At 47.9% G+C, this 25,440-nt stretch overlaps 1 protein-coding gene across 1 annotated transcript in view; it reads left to right on the forward strand.

Moving 5' to 3' along the window:
• LOC139280909 (aldo-keto reductase family 1 member D1-like) overlaps positions 1 to 8,035 on the forward strand; it is a 79,979-nt gene extending 71,944 nt beyond the window's left edge. Inside the window, exons 8-9 of the mRNA XM_070900714.1 lie at positions 5,145 to 5,227; positions 5,822 to 8,035. Of these exons, the coding sequence (XP_070756815.1) occupies positions 5,145 to 5,227; positions 5,822 to 5,864 (126 nt within the window). The 3' untranslated portion in view covers positions 5,865 to 8,035. The remainder of the gene's footprint in view (positions 1 to 5,144; positions 5,228 to 5,821) is intronic.
• Positions 8,036 to 25,440: the final 17,405 nt, after the last annotated feature.

The raw sequence follows: 25,440 nt of genomic DNA on the forward strand, positions 1-25,440 counted from the left end.
GCTACCCTCATCCCCGGGAATTCTACCTCTGGAGCTAGGAAGACGCACTTCGCCTTTTTCAGTCGCAGCTCTACCCGGTCCAGTCTGCGTAGCACCTCCTCCAGGTTGTGGAGGTGTTCTTCAGTATCGTAACCCGTGATGAGGATGTCGTCTTGAAAAACCACCATCCCTGGAATCGACTTGAGGAGGCTTTCCATATTTCGTTAGAAGATCGCGGCGGCCGAGCGAATCCCGAACGGACATCTGTTGTACTCAAACAACCCCTTGTGTGTCGTGATGGTGGTCAGCTTCTTCGACTCATTCGCCAGCTTCTGGGTCATGTAAGCTGAGGTCAGATCCAATTTTGAAAAAAGTTTTCCACCGGATTGCGTCGCTTGATGGTGGCCTTGTAATCACCACATATCCTGACCGACCCATCCGCCTTGAGCACCGGCACAATTGGGCTCGCCCAGTCACTGAATTCGACTGATGAGCTGATGCCTTCCCTCAGTAGGCGGTCCAAATTGCCTTCTATCTTTTCCCGCATCACGTACGGCATCACCCTGGCCTTGTGGTGTACTGGCCTGGTGTCCGGGTTTATGTGAATCACTACCTTGGCCCCCATGAAAGTGCCAATGCCGGGTTGAAATAATGAGTCAAATTTGTCCAGGATCTGTGAGCATGATACTCGCTCCACAGAGGAAATTGCATTGACATCGCCCCATTTCCAGTTCATGACAGCAATCCAACTCCTCCCCAGTAGTGCTGGACCATCCCCCGGTACAACCCAGAGTGGCAAACTGTTCTCCGAATCTTTGTGGGTCACGACTACTGTGGCGCTGCCAAGCACCGGAATGATCTTCTTTGTGTATGTCCGTAGCTATGCGTCAACCGGCGATAATTTTGGCCTCCTGGCCTTGGACGCCCACAACTTTTCAAACTGTTTGGTACCCATCAGGGACTGGCTGGCCCCCGTGTCTAGCTCCATTGATACTGGGATGCCATTGAGGAGCACTTTCATCATTATCGGTGGCATCCTGGTGTATGAACTGTATACGTGCTCCACATGAACTCGCTGAACTTCAGCTTCCAGCGATTTCCCCCAGCATTCATTTCTGCAATTTCTGCAGGTATTTTGCTCATCTCTGCAAACTCCGGCTGAGTGTGTGCCTCCATGCCTCCAACATGAGCTGCGGTTTGAAACAAAAGGTCCCTTGCCAGTCGATCGTCCCTGACTGCCCCTGTTATTGTCCTTGAGTGCACCATTAACAGATGTTGATGGCCCCATTACTGGCCACATTGGCCCTTGCAATGGCGTGAATCGCCGTTCAGCTTGCCATTGTCTCTGTGGAACTCCCCCTCTGGGTTCGACTACATGTTGGGGCATGCCCGATTGCCCTTGTCTGCCTGGAGAACTGTGTGCTGCTTTAACAATGTTGAATCTCTGTCCCAACCATTCCTTAACACAGTACCTCTCGTCTGTTCTGCTAGTGGTCATGCTCGCGTGGTTTAAATCCCAATTTCTCGTCGCCATTGATACGTCCTTACTATACAGTATAAATACACACGAGGCCCATGCTTGAGAGAAGGTCAGTCTGTGACCTGTCCTTTATTCCTTCGCACTCAAGTGCAGGAAGTGGGTGGAGCCTCCCCTTTTATATCTGAATGCAAAAGGCAGGAGGCAACAGAGCAGAGTAGCCCTGGGGTAAGTGTAAACCACAAGGTGATAGGAAGGGACAATATGTATGAAGATAAAGGGGCTGCAGGAGGGGTCAAAACTAAAAATCATGGTTTAAAAGCTAGTATTAAAACACTCTACCTAAACGCACGCAGCATTCGAAATAAAGTAAATGAGTTGACGGCACAAATCATTACAAATGGGTATGATTTGGTGGCCATTACAGAAACGTGGTTGCAGGGTGGCCAAGACTGGGAATTAAACATACAGGGGTATCTGACAATTCAGAAGGATAGACAAGAAGGGAAAGGAGGTGGGGTAACTCTGTTAATAAAGGATGATATCAGGGCAGTTGTGAGAGATGATATTGGCTCTAATGAACAAAATGTTGAATTATTGTGGGTGGAGATTAGAGATAGTAAGGGGGAAAAGTCAATGGTGGGCGTAGTTTATAGGCCCCCAAATAATAACTTCACGGTGGGGTGGACAATAATCAAGGGAATAATAGAGGCATGTGAAAAAGGAATGGCAGTAATCATGGGGGATTTTAACCTACATATCGATTGGTAGCCTGGAGGAGGAATTCATAGAATGCATACAGGATTGTTTCTTAGAACAGTATGTTACAGAACTTACAAGGGAGCAAGCTATCTTAGATTTGGTCCTGTGTAATGAGACAGGAATAATAAACGATCTCCTAGTAAAAGATCCTCTCGGAATGAGTGATCACAGTATGGTTGAATTTGTAATACAGATTGAGGGTGAGGAAGTAATGTCTCAAACGAGCATACTATGCTTAAACAAAGGGGACTACAGTGGGATGAGGGCAGAGTTAGACTGGGAACGTAGACTAAATGGTGGCACAATTGAGGAACAGTGGAGGACTTTTAAGGAGCTCTTTCATAGTGCGCAACAAAAATATATTCCAGTGAAAAAGAAGGACGGTAAGAGAAGGGATAACCAGCCGTGGATAACCAAGGAAATAAAGGAGAGTATCAAATTAAAAACCAATGCGTATAAGGTGGCCAAGGTTAGTGGGAAACTAGAAGATTGGGAAAATTTTAAACGACAGCAAAGTATGACTAAGAAAGCAATAAAGAAAGGAAAGATAGATTACGAAAGTAAACTTGCGCAAAACATAAAAACAGATAGTAAAAGCTTTTACCGATATATAAAACGGAAAAGAGTGACTAAAGTAAATGTTGATCCTTTAGAAGATGAGAAGGGGGATTTAGTAATGGGAAATGTGGAAATGGCTGAGACCTTAAACAATTATTTTGCTTCGGTCTTCACAGTGGAAGACACAAAAACCATGCCAAAAATTGCTGGTCACGGGAATGTGGGAAGGGAGGACCTTGAGACAATCACTATCACTAGGGAGGTAGTGCTGGACAGGCTAATGGGACTCAAGGTAGATAAGTCCCCTGGTCCTGATGAAATGCATCCCAGGGTATTAAAAGAGATGGCAGAAGTTATAGCAGATGCATTGGTTATAATCTACAAAAATTCTCTGGACTCTGGGGAGGTACCAGCGGATTGGAAAGCAGCTAATGTAACGCCTCAGTTTAAAAAAAGAGGGCAGACAAAAGGCAGGTTAGTGTAACAACTTTAGTGGGGAAAATGCTTGAAGCTATCATTAAGGAAGAAATAGCGGGACATCTAGATAGGAATAGTGCAATCAAGCAGACGCAACATGGATTCATGAAGGGGAAATCATGTTGAACTAATTTACTGGAATTCTTTGAAGATATAACGAGCATGGTGGATAGAGGTGTACCGATGGATGTGGTGTATTTAGATTTCCAAAAGGCATTCGATAAGGTGCACACAAAAGGTTACTGCAGAAGATAAAGGTACGCGGAGTCAGCGGAAATGTATTAGCATGGATAGAGAATTGGCTGGCTAACAGAAAGCAGAGAGTTGGGATAAATGGGTCCTTTTCGGGTTGGAAATCGGTGGTTAATGGTGTGCCACGGGGATCGGTGCTGGGACCACAACTGTTTACAATATACATAGATGACCTGGAGGAGGGGACAGAGTGTAGTGCAACAAAATTTGCAGATGACACAAAGATTAGTGGGAAAGCAGGTTGTGTAGAGGACACAGAGAGGTTGCAAAGAGATTTAGATAGGTTAAGCGCATGGGCTAAGGTTTGGCAGATGGAATACAATGTCGGAAAATGTGAGGTCATCCACCTTGGAAAATAAACAGTAAAAGGGAATATTATTTGAATGGGGAGAAATTACAACATGCTGCGGTGCAGAGGGACCTGGAGGTCCTTGTGCATGAATCCCAAAAAGTTAGTTTGCAGGTGCAGCAGGTAATCAGGAAGGCAAATGGAATGTTGGCCTTCATTGCAAGAGGAATGGAGTACAAAAGCAGGGAGGTCCTGCTGCAACTGTATAGGGTATTGGTGAGGCCGCACCTGGAGTACTGCATGCAGTTTTTGTCACCTTACTTAAGGAAGGATATACTAGCTTTGGAGGGGGTACAGAGACGATTCACTAGGCTGATTCCGGAGATGAGAGGGTTACCTTATGATGATAGATTGAGTAGACTGTGTCTTTACTCGTTGGAGTTCAGAAGGATGAGGGGTGATCTTATAGAAACATTTAAAATAATGAAAGGGATAGACAAGATAGAGGCAGAGAGGTTGTTTCCACTAGTTGGGGAGACTAGAACTAGGGGGCACAGCCTCAAAATACGGGGGAGCCAATTTAAAACCGAGTTGAGAAGGAATTTCTTCTCCCAGAGGGTTGTGAATCTGTGGAATTCTCTGCCCAGGGAAGCAGTTGAGGCTAGCTCATTGAATGTATTCAAATCACAGATAGATAAATTTTTAACCAATAAGAGAATTAAGGGGTATGGAGAGCGGGCGGGTAAGTGGAGCTGAGTCCACGGCCAGATCAGCCATGATCTTTTTGAATGGCGGAGCAGGCTCGAGGGGCTAGATGGCCTACTCCTGTTCCTAATTCTTATGTTCTTATGTTCTTATGAAGCTCCAGGTTAGGAGTGTCTCCCACAAGTTCACCACCAAGTGGTCATTGTTCTCACAGTGTACAACTTAGGTCAGATTATACCTGGGTTACATTGCTGGTTGAATACATGACACTTTTCGTCCAACCACTCCCTGTGGTAGCGAGTTCCACATTCTCACCACTCTCTGGGTAAAGAAGTTTCTCCTGAATTCCCCATTGGATTTATTAATGACTATCTTATATTTACAGCCCCTTGGACTGCCCCACAAGTAGAAACATCTTCTGTACATCTATCCTAGCAAACCCTTTCATTATTTTAAAGATCTCTATCAGATTACTCTCCACCTTAAGTTGGATTGGGAGTGAGATCCACAGTGAGGCCACAGTGAAAACTATTGCAGCTGATGAATCATTTGAGAGGGAGCAGCAGTTTCAGTAACTTTTAACCAATATAATGTTTAATTTATTTCTTGTTCCCCTCACTGTCTCTGATTTCTCTCATTTCTTAGATTTTTGACTTTTCTTTGACGGGTGAAGAAATGAAAAAGATCAGTGCTCTCAACAGAAACCAGCGATATGTGGAACTTTTGATGTAAGCTTCCCATCTGTGAAACCAGGAATCAGTGTCAGGAACCTTTCACATCTAATGCAGCCTCCAACTGTTTAAGGCAAAATAACTATTATTGTTCAACCCCACCGAACCCTGATGGCTCAGTGGGTAGATGTGCCACTTGGTGTGGTCCTGGTTCAGGCTGATCTCGTCCAACCCCAGCCCTAGACTCACCCTGCAACAACACTTCCCATTAGCAGTCACTGGATAACCATCAGGAGCAAGTTGATTTTCCCTCTACCTACTGCATTAGCACTGAGGCCAACTGTACCATCTTTATCTGGATCCTCGGTTTTAACCTGCTTCGCAGGTGTAACTGCCGGGGTTCCCAGGCCCTGGGACTCCCACAGCTGCAGTGAGGCGAGGATCACCTCAGGGTTCACTCCTTGTGGGCTGGGAGGAGCAGGATTACCTCCCCACGGTCCCCCCCCCCACCACCCCCACCATTCAGGAGCTTATGGTCTCTATGCCTCAGTTGTGCAATCTGCTAACAGGGACATTGGTGGGGCCCGGCCATGCCATGCATGGATTTTGTTGCCTCACCTTAACCCATCACTCCCTGTTTTGTTGCTGTAGGTGGAGCGATCACCCAGAATATCCCTTCAACGATGAATACTGAACTCCAGAGTCTGTCGCGAGAGGTACAAGGATGGACAAGTGATGCAGGATTCCTGAATGGGGGTGGATGGAACTGAATTGAGGCTCGCAGTACACACCAGCAATCACTTTCTTCTGAGCAAAATGATTGGAAATGAAAAGAAAGATCGTCTTAAATTTTTTGTAGTGCCTGATGTTTGTAAAATCCCTTTTCTTATCGCCCCATAGAACCATAGAAATTTACAGCACGGTAGGAGACCATTTCAGCCCATTGTGTCCGTGCCGGCCGACCAAGAGCTATCCAGCCTAATCCCACTTTCCAGCTCTCAGTCCGTAGCACTGTAGGTTACGGCACTTCAGGTGCACATCCAAGTACTTTTTAAATGTGGTGAGGGCTTCTGCCTCTACCACCCTTTCATGCAGTGAGTTCCAGACCCCCACCACCCTCTGGGTGAAGACATTTCCCCTCAAATCTCCTCTAAACCGCCCCCCAATTACTTTAAATCTATGCCCCCTGGTTGTTGACCCCTCTGCTGAGGGAAACATGTCCGTCCTATCCACTCTATCCAAGCCACGCATAATTTTGTACATCTCAATCATGTCTCCCCTCAGCCTCCTCTGTTCCAAAGAAAACAACCCCAGCCTATCCAATCTTTCTTCTTGGCCAAAATTCTCTAGTCCAGGCAACATCTTCGTAAATCTCCTCTGTACCCTCTCTAGTTATTTTTCTGTGCTTATTGTTGCTTGTTGGTTTTTGAGGGAAAGTAAATTGCGGCATGAGCGATATTCCTAAGTTTGGTTTAGGGCCTAATCAGTGGCCACTTCCTGAGTTGCAGTGCATCAGAAAATTGGGTGCTATCTTGCTGTGTCTGTTTAGCGCTCCAATTAGTGCTGCTCATGTTCTTACTGTCAAAGATGTTATGGCACGAACATCGTTGCACCTCAGAAGGGAGGGAGTTGCTATTAAAATAGGGCTGGGATTTTTCAGTTGTGCTCATGATGTACCGGCCATTAATGGTAATGAGCCACAAACGCGACCTGTGTGTTAATGAGACACTGGTGACATCACACTGACCGTGACCTTTGCTCTGTACCTAACCACAGGTCACAGGTCAGGTAACACTCAGCCCCAGAAAAACCGAGAGCCATGAGTCAGACAAGTCAGTGTTCTCGTCGCTAACATTCAGAAAGTCATTGCTGGTTGAGCTTTTCATTACAACATTACAGATTATGGGTCGACATGATAGAAGTGTTTAAAGTTATGAAAGGATGGGACAGAGTAGATAGAAGCAGATTGTTTCCAGTGGTTGAGGGGTGAAGAACGAGGGGCCACAGATACAAGGTTAAATGTTCAAGATTTAGAAGAGAGAACAAGAGAAACATCTTCACAGAGAGTTGTGAGGCTGTGGAATTCACTTCCAGAGTTAGTGTCTGAGGCATTCAAGATTAGACTGGATCGGTGGGTGGAGGAAATGGAATTGAAGGAGGGGTAAATGTGATTAGGACTATTTGCTCGTGTGCAGGGTAAACACTGGCATGGACTGGTTGGGCCGAATGGCCTATTTCCGTGTTGTAACTTTTACGTATTTTTAAACTTTGGAGCAGCATTTCAACAAAGGGAGAACATTCTAGATTTCCACTCTCCTGTGTGTGAAAAGGTGCTTTCTGATTTCCCTCCTGAATGGTCTGGCTCTAATTGGAATATTCTGCCCACGTATTCTGCATTGCCCAACCCACGGAAATAGTTTCTCTCAATCTATTGAATCCTTTCATCAATTAAACACCTCAATCCAATTACCCCATAACCGGCTAAACTCAAGGTTGTGCAAACTGGCCTCATAATTTAACCCTTTAAGTCCAGCATCATTGTGGTGAAAATGCAGTGTTCCCAGCACCAGGCCGATTACAATGAAACCTGTACAATCCGACAACCCCAAAAAACAGTCACCTGCTAAAAGGGACACTTATTGACAGTCCCAAAGAACTTACATTGTAATAAATACAAGCTGCATCTTGAAACCACGGACACTCACTATTATGTATGTAGCTATATATAGTTGCCACCAGATGGCGTGACTGCGGGAGTCCTACGGGTCACCCACACTTCGTGCTGGTATAAAAGGCTTGCTACCTTGTTGTTTAGACACTCTGGAGTTTTAATAAAGAAACCAAGGTCATACTAATTTCAGCTTACAGTACTTGGCCTCGTGAGATTATTTCATACACACTAACTGGTGACGAGTAAAGAAATACGAACTTTCATGCGACCATGGCTTCCATTGGTATTTTAGAATGATTTGTTGATTGGGAAGATTTCGTTGATCTCCGAATTTGCGGGGACTACAAGGTGACAATCAACCGAGTCTCGCTACAGGACCAGTACCCACTACCGAAGGCAGACGACCTATTTGCAACACTGGAGGGCGGGAAGTCATTTTCCAAGTTGGACCTGACCTCTGCCTATGTGACTAAAGAGCTGGCTGAATCCTTGAAAAAGCCGACGTGCATTAACATGCACAAGGGACTGTTTATTTACCACCGATGCCCCTTTGGGATTCGTTCGGCTGCTGCAAAATTCCAGAGGAACATGGAGAGCTTGCTAAAATCCGTCCCGAGGACTGTCGTGTTCCAAGGTGAAATCCTGATCACTGACACCACAGAACACCTACACAACCTGGAAGAAGTCCTACATCGCCTGGACAGAGTGGGACTCAGGCTGAAACGCTCCAAGTGTGTTTTCCTGGTGCCAGAGGTTGAATGTTTGGGGAGGAAGATCGCAGCTGATGGCATCAGGCCCACGGACTCCAAGACGGAGACCATCAAGACCACCTAGACCCCAAAATGTGACGGAGCTGCATTCATTTCTGGGATTCCTCAATTACTTTGTTAACTTTCTACCTGGGCTGAGCACGTTGTTAGAACCTTTGCACATGTTGCTACGAAAGGGTAATGACTGGGTTTGGGGTAAATCTCAAGAGACAGCTTTCGAGAAGGCTAGGGACCTGTTATGCTCTAATAAGTTCCTTGTTCTATATGATCCATGCAAACGATTAATGCTAGCTTGTGATACTCACATTTATATTTATATTAGTACAAAGGGCGTTTATAGCAATAGTGATAATGATGGGGTCTGTACCATTATTAGTAAATGCTCACATGCTGGAGACTGAAGTTGGGTTTAGTGAAGAGCCCAATCAAAGAGGTGGCAGACTGATGTGGAGTAGGAGACTGTACATCCGACGAACTTACAGGGAAAAGCAATCATACCTGAACTTGTCCGATAACACCTGCCTTAGGAGGCTGCGCTTCTGAAAGGAGGTCATCCCTGAGAAATGCCAGCTCATCAAGGGAGATCTGCAGCCTGCCAGCACCATCAGGAATGCACTGTCCGTTGAGGTAAAGGTTACTGCGCACTAACCTTCTACACATAGGGCTCCTTTCAAGCTTCAGCTAGCGACATCTGTGATATCTCTTCGCATGCCACACATTGCCCGATGCAGAGAAGGATAGTGCCGCAGTAACCTTTACCTCAACGGACGTGCAGTCCTGATGGTACTGGTAGGCTGCAGATTCGACATGTGACTCAAGCCCTTTACACTTGCAGGATGGACTTTATAAGCTTCCCTATGACCAGGGAGGCACAGACCAGGAGGGCTTTGGATTTCTCAAGAATAACAAACTTCCCCAAGGTGCAGCGAGCAATAGACAGTACGCACATCACCCTGAAAGCATCTTTGCAGGATGTGGAGGTATTTTGTAATCGAGAGGGATTCCATTCCTTGAATGCGCAACTCGTTGTCGACCATAACCAAATAATCATGGCAGTAAATGCTAATTTTCCAGGCTTCATCCATGATGCGCACATCTTGCATGAGAGCATTGTCTCTGACCTGTTTAACAGTCAGCCACAAGGTCACAGTTGGATGCTGGGGAATAAAGGATATGGCCTTGCCGCTGGCTCATGACCTCCCTACATAATCCCCAGACAGAAGCCGAGAAAACCATATAGCTACACGAAATATCATTGAAAAGACAATTGGAGTGGTGTGTGGACCACTCTGGAGGCAGCCTACAATACTAGCATGACCAGTTCGCTGAGTTTATTGTGGTGTGCTGCATGTTGCATAACCTAGCTATAAGGAGAGGACAATCATTACCAGATGGGACCCCTGGTCCACCTCAGGAGAGAGGGGTGGTGGAAGAGGAGGATGAGGATCCCGGGGAGGACAGTCAGCTGGGTGATGAACCCTTGCCCCCATGCTCCCCCCGCAAGACTGGAAAAACCCCGTGGGAGTTACGTGACTGCAAAACTGTTGAGTCAGCAGCTCATAAATGAACGATTTGCATGAACTTACATTGGGGACAGTCACAGTTACAGTTACGGAAAGACAACAGTTGCATTATGTTTCATCCTTGCCTGGTCTGGCCTGGCGATTGTTTTCCAACAATTGTACTCATGTTTTACTTTACCGTACGTTATTAGAAGACACTGCACAACAATTGTAAAATGCAATAAAATTCTTCAATGATTTAACAAACAATTTAACTAAACAGTCAACCAACAATAAAATAAAAAAACAACAGTAAGAACAATATAATAATAACAACAATAAGAACAACAATAAAGCAACCCCCTCCCTACCTACGGCCATGTTTCCCTCCAGGTCCTTTATCCCCCGTATCTTAACCCCTCCCCCACCGCCCCCCCCATTTTGATCCCTGGGTACCGAGACGAGACAGGCATGCAGCGGGCAACGGCAAGACTTCCTGCTGTGGAGGGGGGGGTGGGGGTTGATGATGGCTCGATCAGCTCAGGGGGTGGTGGAGGGGAAGACGTTCCTGCGGAAACACCTTCCCAGCCAGAAGGAAGTGCTTCCTCCTGACTTGCTTGTGTGCTGTTGCTGGTGGTTTGTGCTGCCGCACCTTGGGGTTCAGTGCTGCATGCCGCAAGGCATCGATGGAGGCGGTCGTTGCACACATCTCCTGGATCATCTGCTGCGTATCCTCCGAATTGCGAGCTGACCCCGGGACATGTCCCTCGTGTAAACCACGAACGCCTGGAGGAGCTCGCGACTTATCGCGACACTCTCCATGTACAGTCTGGTCAAACCCTCGATGCGATCGACCAGAGCAGGCGTTTGCTGTCCGCGCTGACTTGACCTCCGTGGGGTCGGCGTGAGCACTAACATGTGCCTTGGCATCGACGGCTGCAACCCGCTTGGTCCCGCTGCCTCTTCTGTCGAAGACCATGTTATGGCCGCAGGTCCCACAGGTGACAGATGCATCAGAGGGGCATCCTCCTCTGTATCAGCAACATCCTCTTCAGGCTCCATTGTCTGTTCATCATCAACATCATTGTCTTCCTCCTCCTCCCCACCCATGGTGAGGACCACCTGCAACGATACAGGTTCCAGTTAAGCTCGTGCCTCACTGCACAAGGATGTTGTTGGACCTGCAAAACACAATTGAGCTTATTGAGCTTATTAGAATGGAAAGGTACATACGAAGGAGGAGCAGCACTACTATAATAAATGAGACCAAGAGACGTTCCATAATAACGCATCACACGGTAGTACATATGGTAGTACATCCAAGTTGAAGTTCAGTGACCCAGAGAGCTGTGGAGGCTGGATCAGTCTAAGATAGACAGAATGATAAGGGACTGAAGGTTTATGGGGAGCGGACAGCGAAGGGGACAGATGGCCTGCTCCTGCTCTTATTTCTTATGTTGTCAACCTGAGAGTAGCACAGAGGCTGCATGGGAACCAGGATAGCTGTATGCATAACATGACATCATTCTTATATTATAATGAAATGATGTTACATTACTTTAACACTGCTTGACACATTACTCACGTGACACAAGGGAGGGCTCTGCCTCACCACGGGTGGCCGAGCGACTGTGGCTGTCGACCAATTCCTCCAAGTTGGTAAGGCTGGTCAGCTGGGCAGGGCCTCCTCCCGTGCGCCTGCAGTCAGACCGACTCTTAGATGTCTTCCTCTGCAAACGTGACAAGAGCATAGCATCAGCTAATTGACTAGTAGGTACTATCATGGAAAGACAACAGTTTTCAACGGCTAATAGGGTTTGTATCCACAGTTGATGCATGGTTATAACAAAGATCGTGTTTAGGATCTAATGCTTGACATGAACATCTCGACTACAATCTCCGGTGAAGGGCCCCCAGGTGTGGTGGGAATCAGGATAGCTGGTGAGCTCGGCAATGACAGGAGCTAATGTCCCAAAGTGTCCCAGGGCAGACAGTGAGCCAGGGAGTACTGTGTACAGTTTTTGTCTCCTAACTTGAGGAAGGACATTCTTGCTATTGAGGGAGTGCAGCGAAGGTTCACCAGACTGATTCCCGGGATGGCGGGACTGACACATCAAGAAAGACTGGATCAACTGGGCCTGTATTCACTGGGGTTCAGAAGAGTGAGAGGGGATCTCATAGAAACGTTTAAAATTCTGACGGGTTTAGACAGATTAGATGCAGGAAGAATGTTCCCAATGTTGGGGAAGTCCAGAACCAGGGGTCACAGTCTAAGGATAAGGGGTAAGCCATTTGGGAGCGAGATGAGGAGAAACTTCTTCACCCAGAGAGTGGTGAATCTGTGGAATTCTCTACCACAGAAAGTAGTTGAGGCCACTTCACTAAATATATTCAAAAAGGAGTTAGATGTAGTCCTTACTACTAGGGGGATCAGGGGGTATGGCGAGAAAGTAGGAATGGTATACTGAAGTTGCATGTTCAGCCATGAACTCATTGAATGGCGGTGCAGGCCCAAAGGGCCGAATGGCCTACTCCTGCACCCATTTTCTATGTTTCTATGTTTCAATGTCCTCCAGTCCAGGCTGGGTCAGTGACAGCAGCCGGAGAGACTGAAATAGTGAGACTTAAAAAGGGTGCAGGTTCCGAGCCCTGTCCAGATCTTAGCAGTGAGTATATGTCCTAAGGGGAGTGTTTGCTAGTGCTGTTGGGGAGGGGTTAAACTAATATGGCAGGGGGATGGGGACCTATGCAGGGAGATAGAGGGAAATAGAATTGCAGCAGAAGCAAAAGATAGAAAAGTATAAGTGGAGGGCAGAGAAACCCAAGACAAAAATCAAAAAGGGCCACATTACAGCAAAATTCTAAAGGGCCAAAGTGTGTTAAAAAGACAAGCCTGAAGGCTCTGTGCCTCAATGCGAGGAGTATTCATAATAAGATGGACGAATTAACTGCGCAGGCAGCTATTAACGAATATGATATAATTGGCATTACGGAGACATGGCCCCAGGGAGACCAAGGCTGGGAACTCAACATCCATGGGTATTCAACATTCAGGAAGGATAGAAAGAAAGAAAAAGGTGGTGGGGTAGCTTTGCTGGTTAAAGAGGAATTTAACGCAAAAGTAAAGAGGGTCATTAGCCTGGATGATGTGGAATCTGTATGGGTAGAGCTACGGAATACCAAAGGGCAGAAAATGCTCGTGGGAGTTGTGTACAGACCACCAAACAGTAGTAGTGAGGTGGGGACAGCATCAAACAAGAAATTAGGGATGCATGCAATAAAGGTACAGCAGTTATCATGGGCGACTTTAATCTACATATTGATTGGGCTAACCAAACTGGTAGCAATGCGGTGGAGGAGGATCCTGGAGTGTTTTAGAGATGGTTTTCTGGACCAATATGTCGAGGAACCAACTAGAGGGCTGGCCATCTAGATTGGGTGATGTGTAATGAGAAAGGACAAATTAGCAATCTTGTTGTGCGAGGCCCCTTGGGGAAGAGTGACCATAATATGGTAGAATTCTTTATTAAGATGGAGAGTGACACAGTTAATTTAGAGACTAGGATGAACTTCAGGAAAGGTAACTTTGATGATATGAGATGTGAATTGGCTAGAATACTGCCAAATGATACTTAAAGGATTGACGGTGGATAGGCAATGGCAAACATTTAAAGATCACATGGATGAACTTCAACAATTGTGCATCCTGGTCTGGAGTAAAAATAAAACAGGGAAGGTGGCTCAACCGTGGCTTACAAGGGAAATTAAGGATAGTGTTAAATCCAAGGAAGAGGCATATAAATTGTCCAGAAAAAGCAGCAAACCTGAGGACTGGGAGAAATTTAGAATTCAGCAGAGGAGGATAAAGGGTTTAATTTGGAGGGGGAAAATAGTGTATGAGAGGAAGCTTGCTGCGAACATAAAAACTGACTGCAAAAGCTTCTATAGATATGTGAAGAGAAAAAGATTAGTGAAGACAAACATAGGTCCCTTACAGTTAGATTCAGGTGAATTTATAATGGAGAACAAAGAAATGGCAGACCAATTGAACAAACACTTTGGTTCCGTCTTCACGATGGAAGACACAAATAACCTTCTGGAAATACTAGGGGACCGAGGGTCTAGTGAGAAGGAGGAACTGAAGGAAATCCTTATTAGTCAGGAAATTGTGTTCGGGAAATTGATGGGATTGAAGGCCGATAAATCCCCAGGGCCTGATAGTCTGTATCCCAGAGTACTTAAGGAAGTGGCCCTAGAAATTGTGGATGCATTGGTGATCATTTTCCAGCAGTCTATCGACTCTGGATCAGTTCCTATGGACTGGAGGGTAGCTAATGTAATACCACTTTTTAAGAAAGGAGGGAGAGAGAAAACAGGGAATTATAGACCGGTTAGCCTGACATCAGTGGTGGAGAAAATGTTGGAATCAATTATTAAAGATGAAATAGCAGCGCATTTGGAAAGCAGTGACACGATCGGTCCAAGTCAACATGGATTTATGAAAGAGAAATCATGCTTGACAAATCTTCTAGAATTTTTGAAGGATGTAACTATTCGAGTGGACAGGAGAGAACCAGTGGATGTGGTGTATTTGGACTTTCAAAAGGCTTTTGACAAGATCCCACACAAGAGATTGGTGTGCAAAATTAAAGCACATGATATTGGGGGTAATGTATTGACGTGGATAGAGAACTGGTTGGCAGACAGGAAGCAGAGAATCGGGATAAACGGATCCCTTTCAGAATGGTAGGCAGTGACTTGTGGGGTGCCGTGACCCCAGCTCTTTACAATATACATCAAAGATTTAGATGAAGGAATTGAGTGTAATATCTCCAAGCTTGCAGATGACACTAAGCTGTGTGGCGGTGTGAGCTGTGAGGAGGATGCAAAGAGGCTGCAGGGTGACTTGGACAGGTTAGGTGAGTGGGCAAATGCATGGCAGATGCAGTATAATGTGGATAAATGTGAGGCTATCCACTTTGTTGGCAAAAACACGCAGGCAGAATATTATCTGAATGGCTGCAGATTAGAAAAAGGGGAGGTGCAACAAGACCTGGGTGTCATGGTATATCAGTCATTGAAAGTTGGCATGCAGATACAGCAGGCGGTGAAGAAGGCAAATGGCATGTTGGCCTTCATAGCTAGGGGATTTGAGTATAGGAGCACGGAGGTCTCACTGCAGTTGTACAGGGCCTTGAGAAGGCCTCACCTGGAATATTGTGTTCAGTTTTGGTCTCCTAATCTGAGGAAGGATGTTCTTGCTATTGAAGGAGTGCAGCAAAGGTTCACCAGACTGATTCCCGTGATGGCAGGACTGACATATGAGGAGAGACTGGATCGACTGGGCCTGTATTCACTGGAGTTTAGAAGGATGAGAGGGGATCTCATAGAAACATATAAAATTCTGATAGGACTAGACAGATCTGATGCAGGAAGAATGTTCGTGATGTTGGGGAAGTCCAGAACCAGGGGACACAGTCTAAGGATAAGGGTAAGCCATTTAGGACCGAGATGAGGAGAAACTTCTTCACTCAGAGAGTTGTTAACCTGTGGAATTGTCTATCGTGGAGAGTTGTTGATGCCAGTTCGTGGGATATATTTAAGAGGGAGTTAGATATGGCCCTTACGGCTAAAAGGATCATGGGGTATGGAGAGAAAGCAGAAAAGGGGTACTGAGGTGAATGATCAGCCATGATCTTATTGAATGGTGGTGCAGGTTTGAAGGGCCGAATGGCCTACTCCTGTAACTATTTTCTATGTTTCTATGTTTCTATATGCAAGAATGACAAGCTTAATTTCATTCTGGGAGATGTATAATTACAATTTGCATCATTACAATTTAAAATCTATACTTACTCTTGCCGAAGCAACCAGGCTCTTCCAGCGCTTCCAGCACTGGACGGATCCCCTTGCCTTGTGGGACGCTGACGACACCACGTCGCCGATCTTGCCCCAGATTCGGTGGTACGCCCAGGGTGGAGGTTTCCCACCCCCACCCCGGGTTAATTGGGCCCACCGCAAGTACACCTCCCTGACGAGGGCCTCGTTGGCCTCATCGGAGAAGGGTTTGGCCATCCTCCTCCCCACCTCCACATCTTGAACACTATCTGAATGAGACATATTTTTGTTTTATCTCCTTAATTGCCAAAAAGCTTTCTCTCTCTATTTCTCTTTCCTCTCTGACTCTGCCTTCCTCCTCTCTCTCTGTCATGTATTCAACCAGCAATGTAACCCATGTATAATCTGACCTAAGTTGTACACCGTGAGAAGCCTGACCACTAGGTGGTGAACTTGTGGGAGACACTCCTAACCTGGACTTTCAGGTATAAAAGTGGAAGCTCCACCCACTTCCTGCACTTGAATGCTAAGGAATAAAGGACAGGTCACAGACTGACCTTCTCTCAAGCCTGGGCCTCGTGTGCATTGATACTGTATAGTAAGGACGTATCAATGGCAATGAGAAACTGGGATTTAAACCACGCGAGCATGGCCACTAGCAGAACAGACGAGAGGTACTGTGTTAAGGAATGGTTGGGGCAGAGATTCAACATTGTTAAAGCAGCACACAGTTCTCCAGGTAGACAAGGGCAATTGGGCATTTTCCAATATCCAGAGGGGGAGTTCGACAGAGACAATGGCAAGCTGAATGGCGATTCACGCCGTTGCAAGGGCCAATGTGGCCAGTAATGGGGCCATCAACATCTGTTAATGGTGCACTCAAGGACAATAACAGGGGCAGTCAGGGACGATCAACTGGCAAGGGACCTTTTGTTTCCAACAGCAGCTCATATAGGAGGTGTGGAGGCACACACTCAGCCGGAGTTTGCAGAGATGAGCAAAATACCTGCAGAAATTGCAGAAATGAAAACTGGGGGAAATCGCTGGAAGCTGAAGTTCAGCGAGTTCATGTGGAGCACGTATACAGTTCATACACCAGGACGCCACCGATAATGATGAAAGTGCTCCTCAATGGCATCCCAGTATCAATGGAGCTAGACACGGGGGCCAGCCAGTCCCTGATGGGTATCAAATAGTTCAAAAAGTTGTAGGCGTCCAAGGCCAGGAGGCCAAAATTATCGTCGATTGACGTACAGCTACGGACATACACAAAGGAGATCATTCCGGTGTTGGCAGCGCCACGGTAATCGTGACCCACAAAGATTCAGAAAACTAGTTGCCACTCTGGGTTATCCCGGGGGACGGTCCCGCACTACTGGGGAGGAGTTGGCTTGCTGTCATGAACTGGATATGGGGCGATGTCAATGCAATTTCCTGTGTGGAGCGAGTATCATGCTCACAGATCCTGGACAAATTTGACTCATTATTTCAACCCGGCATTGGCACTTTCATGGGGGCCAAGGTAGTGATTCCAGGCCAGTACACCACAAGGCCAGGGCGATGCCGTACGTGATGCGGGAAAAGATAGAAGGCGAATTGGACCGCCTGCTGAGGGAAGGCATCATCTCGCCAGTCGAATTTAATGACTGGGTGCTCAAGGCGGATGGGTCAGTCAGGATATGTGGTGATTACAAGGCCACCATAAATCGGGTGTCACTCCAAGACCAGTCCCCGCTACCGAGAGCGGAGGACCTCTTTGCGACGCGATCCGGTGGCAAAGTTTTTTCAAAATTGGACCTGACCTCAGCTTACATGACCCAGGAGCTGGTGAGTGAGTTGAAGAAGCTGACCACCATCACGACACACAAGGGGTTGTTTGAGTACAACAGATGTCCGTTCAGGATTCGCTCGGCCGCCGCGATCTTCCAACGAAATATGGTAAGCCTCCTCAAGTCGTCCAGGGACGGTGGTTTTTCAGGACGACATCCTCATCACGGGTTGCGATACTGAAGAACACCTCCACAACCTGGAGGAGGTGCTACGCAGACTGGACCGGGTAGGGCTGCGACTGAAAAAGGCGAAGTGCGTCTTCCTAGCTCCAGAGGTAGAATTCCCGGGGATGAGGGTAGCAGCAGACGGGATCAGCCCTACTGCGTCCAAGATGGAAGCGATCCAGAGAGCACCCAGACCCCGTAAAACGACGGAGCTGCGTTCGTTCCTGGGGCTCCTGAACTATTTTGGTAACTTTCTTCCCAAATTGAGCACGCTGCTAGAGCTGCTACATGTGCTCCTACACAAAGTTCGCGAATGGGTCTGGGGGGACAGCCAGGAAAGGGCTTTTAATAGAGCACGCAATTTGTTATGTTCCAACAATCTGTTAACGCTATATGACTCACGTAAGAAACTTGTTTTAATGTGCGATGCGTTGTCCTAAGGTGTCGGGTGTGTGTTGCAGCATGTCAATGCCAAGGGTCAGTTACAGCCGGTAGCTTATGCCTCCAGAAGTCTGTCCCAGGCAGAAAGGGGCTACGGGATGGTAGAAAAGAAGGCGCTCGCATGTGTATATGCGGTAAAGAAAATGCACCAGTATCTGTTTGGCAGGAAATTTGAGCTGGAGACAGATCACAAACCTCTCACGTCGCTTTTGGCTGACAACAAGACCATAAATGCAAACGCATCGGCCCGCATACAGAGCTGGCCACTCACGCTAGCCGCCTCTGACTACACAATTTGGAACAGACCGGGCACCGAAAACTGCGCAGATGCAGTCAGCAGGCTCCCGCTAGCCGCCACTGAGGGGGCTATCGAGCATGCTGCTGAGATGGTCAAGGCTGTTGAAGCTTTCGGAAGCGAAGGATCACCCGTGACAGCCCGTCAGATTAAAGTCTGGACAAATAGAGACCCGATATTGTCTCTGGTGAAGAAATGTGTCCTGAATGGGGACTGGGCAGCCACGTACAGGGCATGCCCTGAGGAATTTAAACCATTTCACAGGCGCAGGGATGAACTCTCGATTCAGGCCGATTGCCTACTGTGGGGAAACCGCGTAGTCATGCCCCAGATGGGCAGAGAGGTGTTCATCAGAGAACTCCACAATGAGCACCCGGGCATTGTCATAATGAAGGCAATTGCTAGGTCACGCGTTTGGTGGCCAGGGATAGACGCAGATCTGGAACTTTGTGTTTGCGGGTGCAACAAGTGTGCCCTGCTGGGCAATGTGCCCAGGGAAGTCCCCCTTAGCCCCTGGCCATGGCCCGCCAAGCCTTGGTCACGCATCCATGTACGACTCCGCAGGTCCTTTCATGGGAAAAATTTTTTTGGTTCTCGTAGATGCCTACTCCAAATGGATCGAGTGTGACATTTTAAATTCAAGCACATCCTCTGCCACGGTAGAAAGTTTACGGGCAATGTTCGCCACCCATGGTCTACCGGACATCTTGGTCAGCGACAATGGCCCGTGCTTCACAAGCACAGAATTCCAGGACTTCATGGCAGGCAATGGAATTAAACATGTCAGAATGGCACCTTTCAAGCCAGCCTCAAACGGCCAGGCAGAATGAGCAATGCAGATGTTCAGAATCCCAGGGAGTTCCCTACAAAGCCGCTTATCATGTTTCCTGTTGGCCTGCAGATCCCGACCACACTCGCTCACAGGGGTTCCACCCGCAGAGCTGCTAATGAAAAGGAAACCCAAAACCCGGTTATCACTTATACACCGCACCATGAAAGAAATTGTTGAGAGCAGGCGGCAGTCACAATATGACTACCATGACAGGAATGCGAGGGCGCGATGTATTGATGTAAATTACCCTGTTTTTGTCCTCAACTATGCTGCAGGGCCCAAATGGCTCGCAGGCACTGTGATTGCCAAAGAGGGAAATAGGATTCTGGTAGCTAAACTTACCAATGGACAAATCTGTCGCAAACATGTGGATCAAACAAAAAGGAGGTTCAGCAACCCCATAGAAGAAGCAGAGGAAGAACACAATATAGAGTTCACTCCTCCACAGGTGACCGAACACAGAGACCAAAGAGAGGAGAGCCCAGTCACTGTGGGCAGTCCGGATAGGCCTGAGGCACCGCAAACAGCAGGCACTCAGGCCAGCGCCAAACAAACGGAGCCCCAACTCAGGCGCTCTACAAGGGAGCGTAAACCACCAGAGAGACTCAACCTGTGACCCCAATAAGACTTTGGGGAGGAGGTGATGTCATGTATTCAACCAGCAATGTAACCCATGTATAATCTGATCTAAGTTGGACACCGTGAGAACACTGACCACTAGGTGGTGAACTTGTGGGAGACACTCCTAACCTGGACCTTCAGGTATAAAAGGGGAAGCTGCACCCACTTCCTGCACTTGAGTGCTAAGGAATAAAGGACAGGTCACAGACTGACCTTCTCTCAAGCCTGGGCCTCGTGTGAATTTATACTGTATAGTAAGGATGTATCACTCTCTATCCTCTCTCTCTACCTCTCCCTTTGCCTTCTGTGCATGTGTGGATGACCCCTGACCTCCCGAAATGCGGGGAAACCTGCTTACCAAAAAAAACGCATGTGCAGAAGGCCGTTGCTAGGGAAGCCTTGCCTGCCACATCGCTAGGGCCCATTTCACATCTCTGGGCTATCGCCTCCCAAAAAAAGCCGAAAGTCACGATCCCAAAAATGGACCATGTTCCAGCGATCCTGAAGGCTGAAACATCGCTCAGGCTGGAACATCACCCATTTTTTGGGCCCTAGCGATCGAAGACTAAGTCTAGCCCGATGCTAAGCATGATGATGAACCAGGTAGGAAGCAAACCAGAATTAATAACTTTCAGAAATTGGATGGGAAATCTTTAAATTACTTTTATGTAAATGCAAGGAATGTTCGAAGTAAATTGTTAGAATTGCAATCCTATGCTGTTTTGGAGAATCTAGACATATTGTGTATTTCTGAGACATGGCTAGTTGAAAGTGATTGTCATGTATGTAACCTTTATGTTACAACACTGCAATATTGTATATATGTAAGAAATGCACACCTTGACCACAGGGGGTGAACTTGTGGGAGACACTCCTCACCTGGTCAATCCAGGTATATAAAGGCAGGGTCATCACTTCTTAGTCCTGTGAATAAAGGTTCAGGTTATGGAGTGACCTTGTCCATAGAATGTGCCTCATGTGGATTTGTGGTATTGTGTAAGGACTTTACATTGGCGACGAGAAACGGGAATCAACAACCCACGAGAATGGCCAGCAGCAGCCCAGATGAATGGTACTGTGTTGGTGAGGACTGGGGCGATTTCATTGAGAGGCTCCAGCAGAGTTTTGTCACGAAGGACTGGCTGGGAGACGCAGCGGCCGACAAGCGAAGGGCTCATCTGCTGACCAGCTGTGGACCTAAGACTTACGCGCTCATGAAAGACCTGCTGGCACCCAAGATTCTATACCCACCGACATCGGGAAGGACACAGCATACCGGATTTCATTGCAGACCTCTGGCGCTTGGCCAGCCTCTGTAAGTTCACAGACGCCTGCAGGGGGGAGATGCTAAGGGATTTCTTTATTGAGGGCATCGGTCATGCTGGGATTTTCAGAAAGCTAATTGAGACCAAGGACTTGACCTTGGAAGCGGCATTGTTGATGGCTCAGACTTTTATGGCAGGGGAGGAGGAAACCAAGATAATATACGCGCGCAGAGCCCCGCAGGCAGGCACGGGCAGTTCGACACACCCCAGGCAGCAATAGACCCACGAGTAAGTCTCCAACAGAGACAATGGCAGGCTGAACGGACATTTACGCCACCCCCCCCCAAGTGGACAATGCTGCCCGGGATGGGGCCATTGACACCCACTAACAGGGTGCTCAAGAGCAGTCAAAGGGACGCTGCCTTGCAACAGCTCTTTTGTTCACAACAATGGGAATCTCAGTTCATGCTGGAGGTGTGGGGGCAGACATGCTGCCAGGACGTGCAGGTTTCAACAGTTCGTCTGCAGAAATTGTAACCTCAGTGGCCATTTAGCCAGAATGTGCAGAAAGCCTGTGACCAGGCTAATATACGAGGCGGATGAACCAGATGAGGGGTCTGCGAGGCAGGTTGACACTTGGGGAAAATCAATGGACACTAAAGTTCAGCGGGTTCATGTGGCAAACATTCGCAGCTCATATACCAAAACACGACCTATGATGATGAAAGTCCTATTAAACGGCATCCCTGTATGCATGAAGCGGGACATGGGGGCCAGCCAGTCACTCATGAGTGGTCAACAATTCGAAAAGCTGCAGCCACTCAAAGCCAGCAGACCCAAACTAGATCGCATTGAGATGCAATTACAGATGTACACCAAAGAAATCATTCCAGTGCTAGGCAGTGCAATGTTGGGGGTCACACACAATGGATCGGTGAACCGACTGCCACTTTGGATTGTCCCGGGCAATGGTCCCGCAATGTTGGGGAGGAGCTGGTTAGCTGAAATGAACTGGAAATGGGGGGGGTGTGCACGCCATGTCATCTGTGGAGCAAAGTTCATGCTCACAGGTCTAACAGCAATTTGAGTCACTATTTCAACCTGGCATCGGGACGTTCAAAGGTACCAAAGTAGTGATACGCATCACCCCGGACGCTAGACCAGTGCACCACAAAGCCAGAGCTGTGCCGTATGTGATGCGGGAGAAAACTGAGAGTGAGTTGGACCGGTTGCTGAGAGAGGGCATCATCTTGCCCATTGAATTCAGCTACTGGGCGAGCCCCATCGTTCCCGTCCTAAAAGCGGATGGCTCGGCCAATATCAACTGGGTGTCCCTACAAGACCAATACCCGCTCCCGAGAGCAGAGGACCTTTTTGCCACGCTGGCAGGCGGCAAGTTGTTCACCAAGTTGGACCTCACTTCAGCCTACATGACCCAAGAACTGGCCGATGAATCTAAACTACTGACCACCATCACCACACACAAGGGACTGTTTGTTTACAACAGGTGTCCGTTTGGCATTCGATCAGCGGCCGTGATTTTTCAAAGAAACATGGAAAGCCTGCTCAAACCCATTCCCGGAATGATTGTATTTCAGGACGGCATCCTCATCATGGGTCGTGACACCGAGGAACACCTCCACAACCTGGAGGAGGTGCTACGCCGACTGGACCGGGTAGGCCTGCGACTCAAAAGTCTAAGTGTGTGTTTTTGGCTCCCGAGGTTGAGTTTCTGGGCAGGAGGGTTGTTACAGATAGGATTCGGCCCACCGAATCCAAAACGGAGGCGATTTGACGAGCACCCAGGCCCTGCAACACATCGGAGCTGCGTTCATTTCTGGGACTCTTGAACTATTTCGGGAAATTTCTGCCGAACTTAAGCACATTGTTGGAACTGCTGCACGTGCTCCTGCGTAAGGGTTGCGATTGGTTTTGGGGGGAACTGTCAGGAGCGGGCTTTCAATCCGGCGTGGAACCTACTTTGTTCAAATAAGTTGTTGATCCTGTACGACCCCCGTAAGAAATTGGTTCTGACATGTAATGCATCGTCCTATGGGGTAGGGTGCGTGTTGCAGCAGGATAACGCTGAGGGCCAACTACAACCTGTGGCTTATGCCTCCAGGTCACTCTCTCAAGCTGAACAGGGATATGGGATGGTTGAGAAGGAAGCACTCGCATGTGTCTATGGGATGAAAAAGATGCATCAATACCTTTTTGGCAGGAGGTTTGAATTAGAATCGGACCACAAGCCGTTAACATCCCTGCTGTCAGACAGCAAGGCTGTCAATGCCAATGCGTCAGCTCGCATACAGCGATGGGTTCTCACACTCGCTGCGTATGACTACACCATTCGGCACCGGCCCGGCACCGAAAACTGCGCTGACGCGCTCAGCAGGCTTCCACTGGCCACTGATCAGCCTGCCAGATCAAAATCTGGACCAACAGAGATCCCCTCCTATCCCCTCCTATCCTTGATGACGAAATGTGTCCTGACTGGGGATTGGGTGCCCGCACACGGAGCATGCCCTGAGGAGGTCAGACCATTTCACAGACGGATGGATGAGCTCTCCATCCAGGCTGACTGCCTTCTATGGGGCAGCCGGGTAGTCATGCCCCAGAGGGGCAGGGAAGCATTCATCAGGGAACTCCACAGCGAGCACCCAGGCATCGTGCTGATGAAGGCCATTGCCCGGTCACATGTGTGGTGGCCGGGAATTGATTCAGACCTGGAACACTGTGTTCGCAGGTGCACGACGTGTGCCCAGCTGGGCAATGCCCCCAGGGAGGCCCCACTCAGCCCGTGGCCCTGGCCCACCAGGCCATGGTCACGTATTCACGTAGACTATGCGGGCCCGTTCATGGGAAAAATGTTTCTCATTGTGGTTGATGCGCACTCGAAATGGATCGAGTGCATCATTTTGAATTCGTGCATGACATCCACCACCGTGGAGAGTCTGCGCGCAGTCTTTGCGACCCACGGCTTGCCGGACATGCTTGTTAGCGATAATGGCCCATGTTTCACAAACTACGAATTCCGGGAGTTCATGTCGGGTAATGGCATTAATCATGTCAGGACAGCACCGTTCAAGCCGGCCTCCAATGGCCACGTGGAACGTGTGGTCCAAATCATAAAACAAGGCATGCTCTGGATTCAAGGACCCTCCCTCCAATGCCACCTATCGTGCCTCCTGCTGGCCTATAGGTCCCGACTGCACTCACTCATGGGGGTCCCGCCCACGGAGTTACTCATGAAACGAACACTCAAAACTCGGCTGTCCCTCATTCATTCAGTCCTGTCCGACACTGTTGAGGGCAAGCGCCAGTCCCAAAACGAGTACCATGACCGAAATTCAAGGGGGAGATGTCTAGAAATTGATGACCCTGTATTTGTTTTCAATCATGCTTTGGGGCCCAAATGGCTTGAGGGTACTGTAATAGACAAAGAGGGGAATAGGGTCACAGTGGTTAAACGTAACAGTGGGCAGATATTCCGCAAGCATGTGGACCAAGTTAAAAAAAAGGTTCAGCATAGACACTGAGGAACCTGAGGAAGATCATGAGATGGTGCTCACACCACCGCCAGTGAACGAGCAACAAGAACATTCAGCAGCATGCACAGTCCCGGCAGTCAGCCCGGACAGGCCGGAATCACCACAGGCGACAGACAAGCATACCAAGGCTCAACAATCAGAGCCCCAACTGCGGCGCTCCACGAGAGAGCACAGACCACCCGAGAGACTTAACCTATGATCCCAATAAGATGTTGAGGGGGAGGTGATGTCATGTATGTAATCTTTATGTAACAACAACAATACTGTATATACCTAAGAAATGCACACCTTGACCACTTGTGGTCACCCAGGTATATAAAGGGAGGTCCCATGCAGGGTCATCACTTCTCGGTCCTGTGAATAAAGGTTCAGGTCATGGAGTGGCCTTGTCCATAGAATGTGCCTTGTGTGGATTTGTGTATTGTGTAAGGACTTTACAGTGATGGGCCGGAACTTTACCTAAAGGACTACAAGGCTTTCAGAAAGGATA

This window comes from Pristiophorus japonicus, chromosome 15 (genome assembly GCF_044704955.1).
Source record: "Pristiophorus japonicus isolate sPriJap1 chromosome 15, sPriJap1.hap1, whole genome shotgun sequence".
NCBI classification, from domain to species: domain Eukaryota; kingdom Metazoa; phylum Chordata; class Chondrichthyes; family Pristiophoridae; genus Pristiophorus; species Pristiophorus japonicus.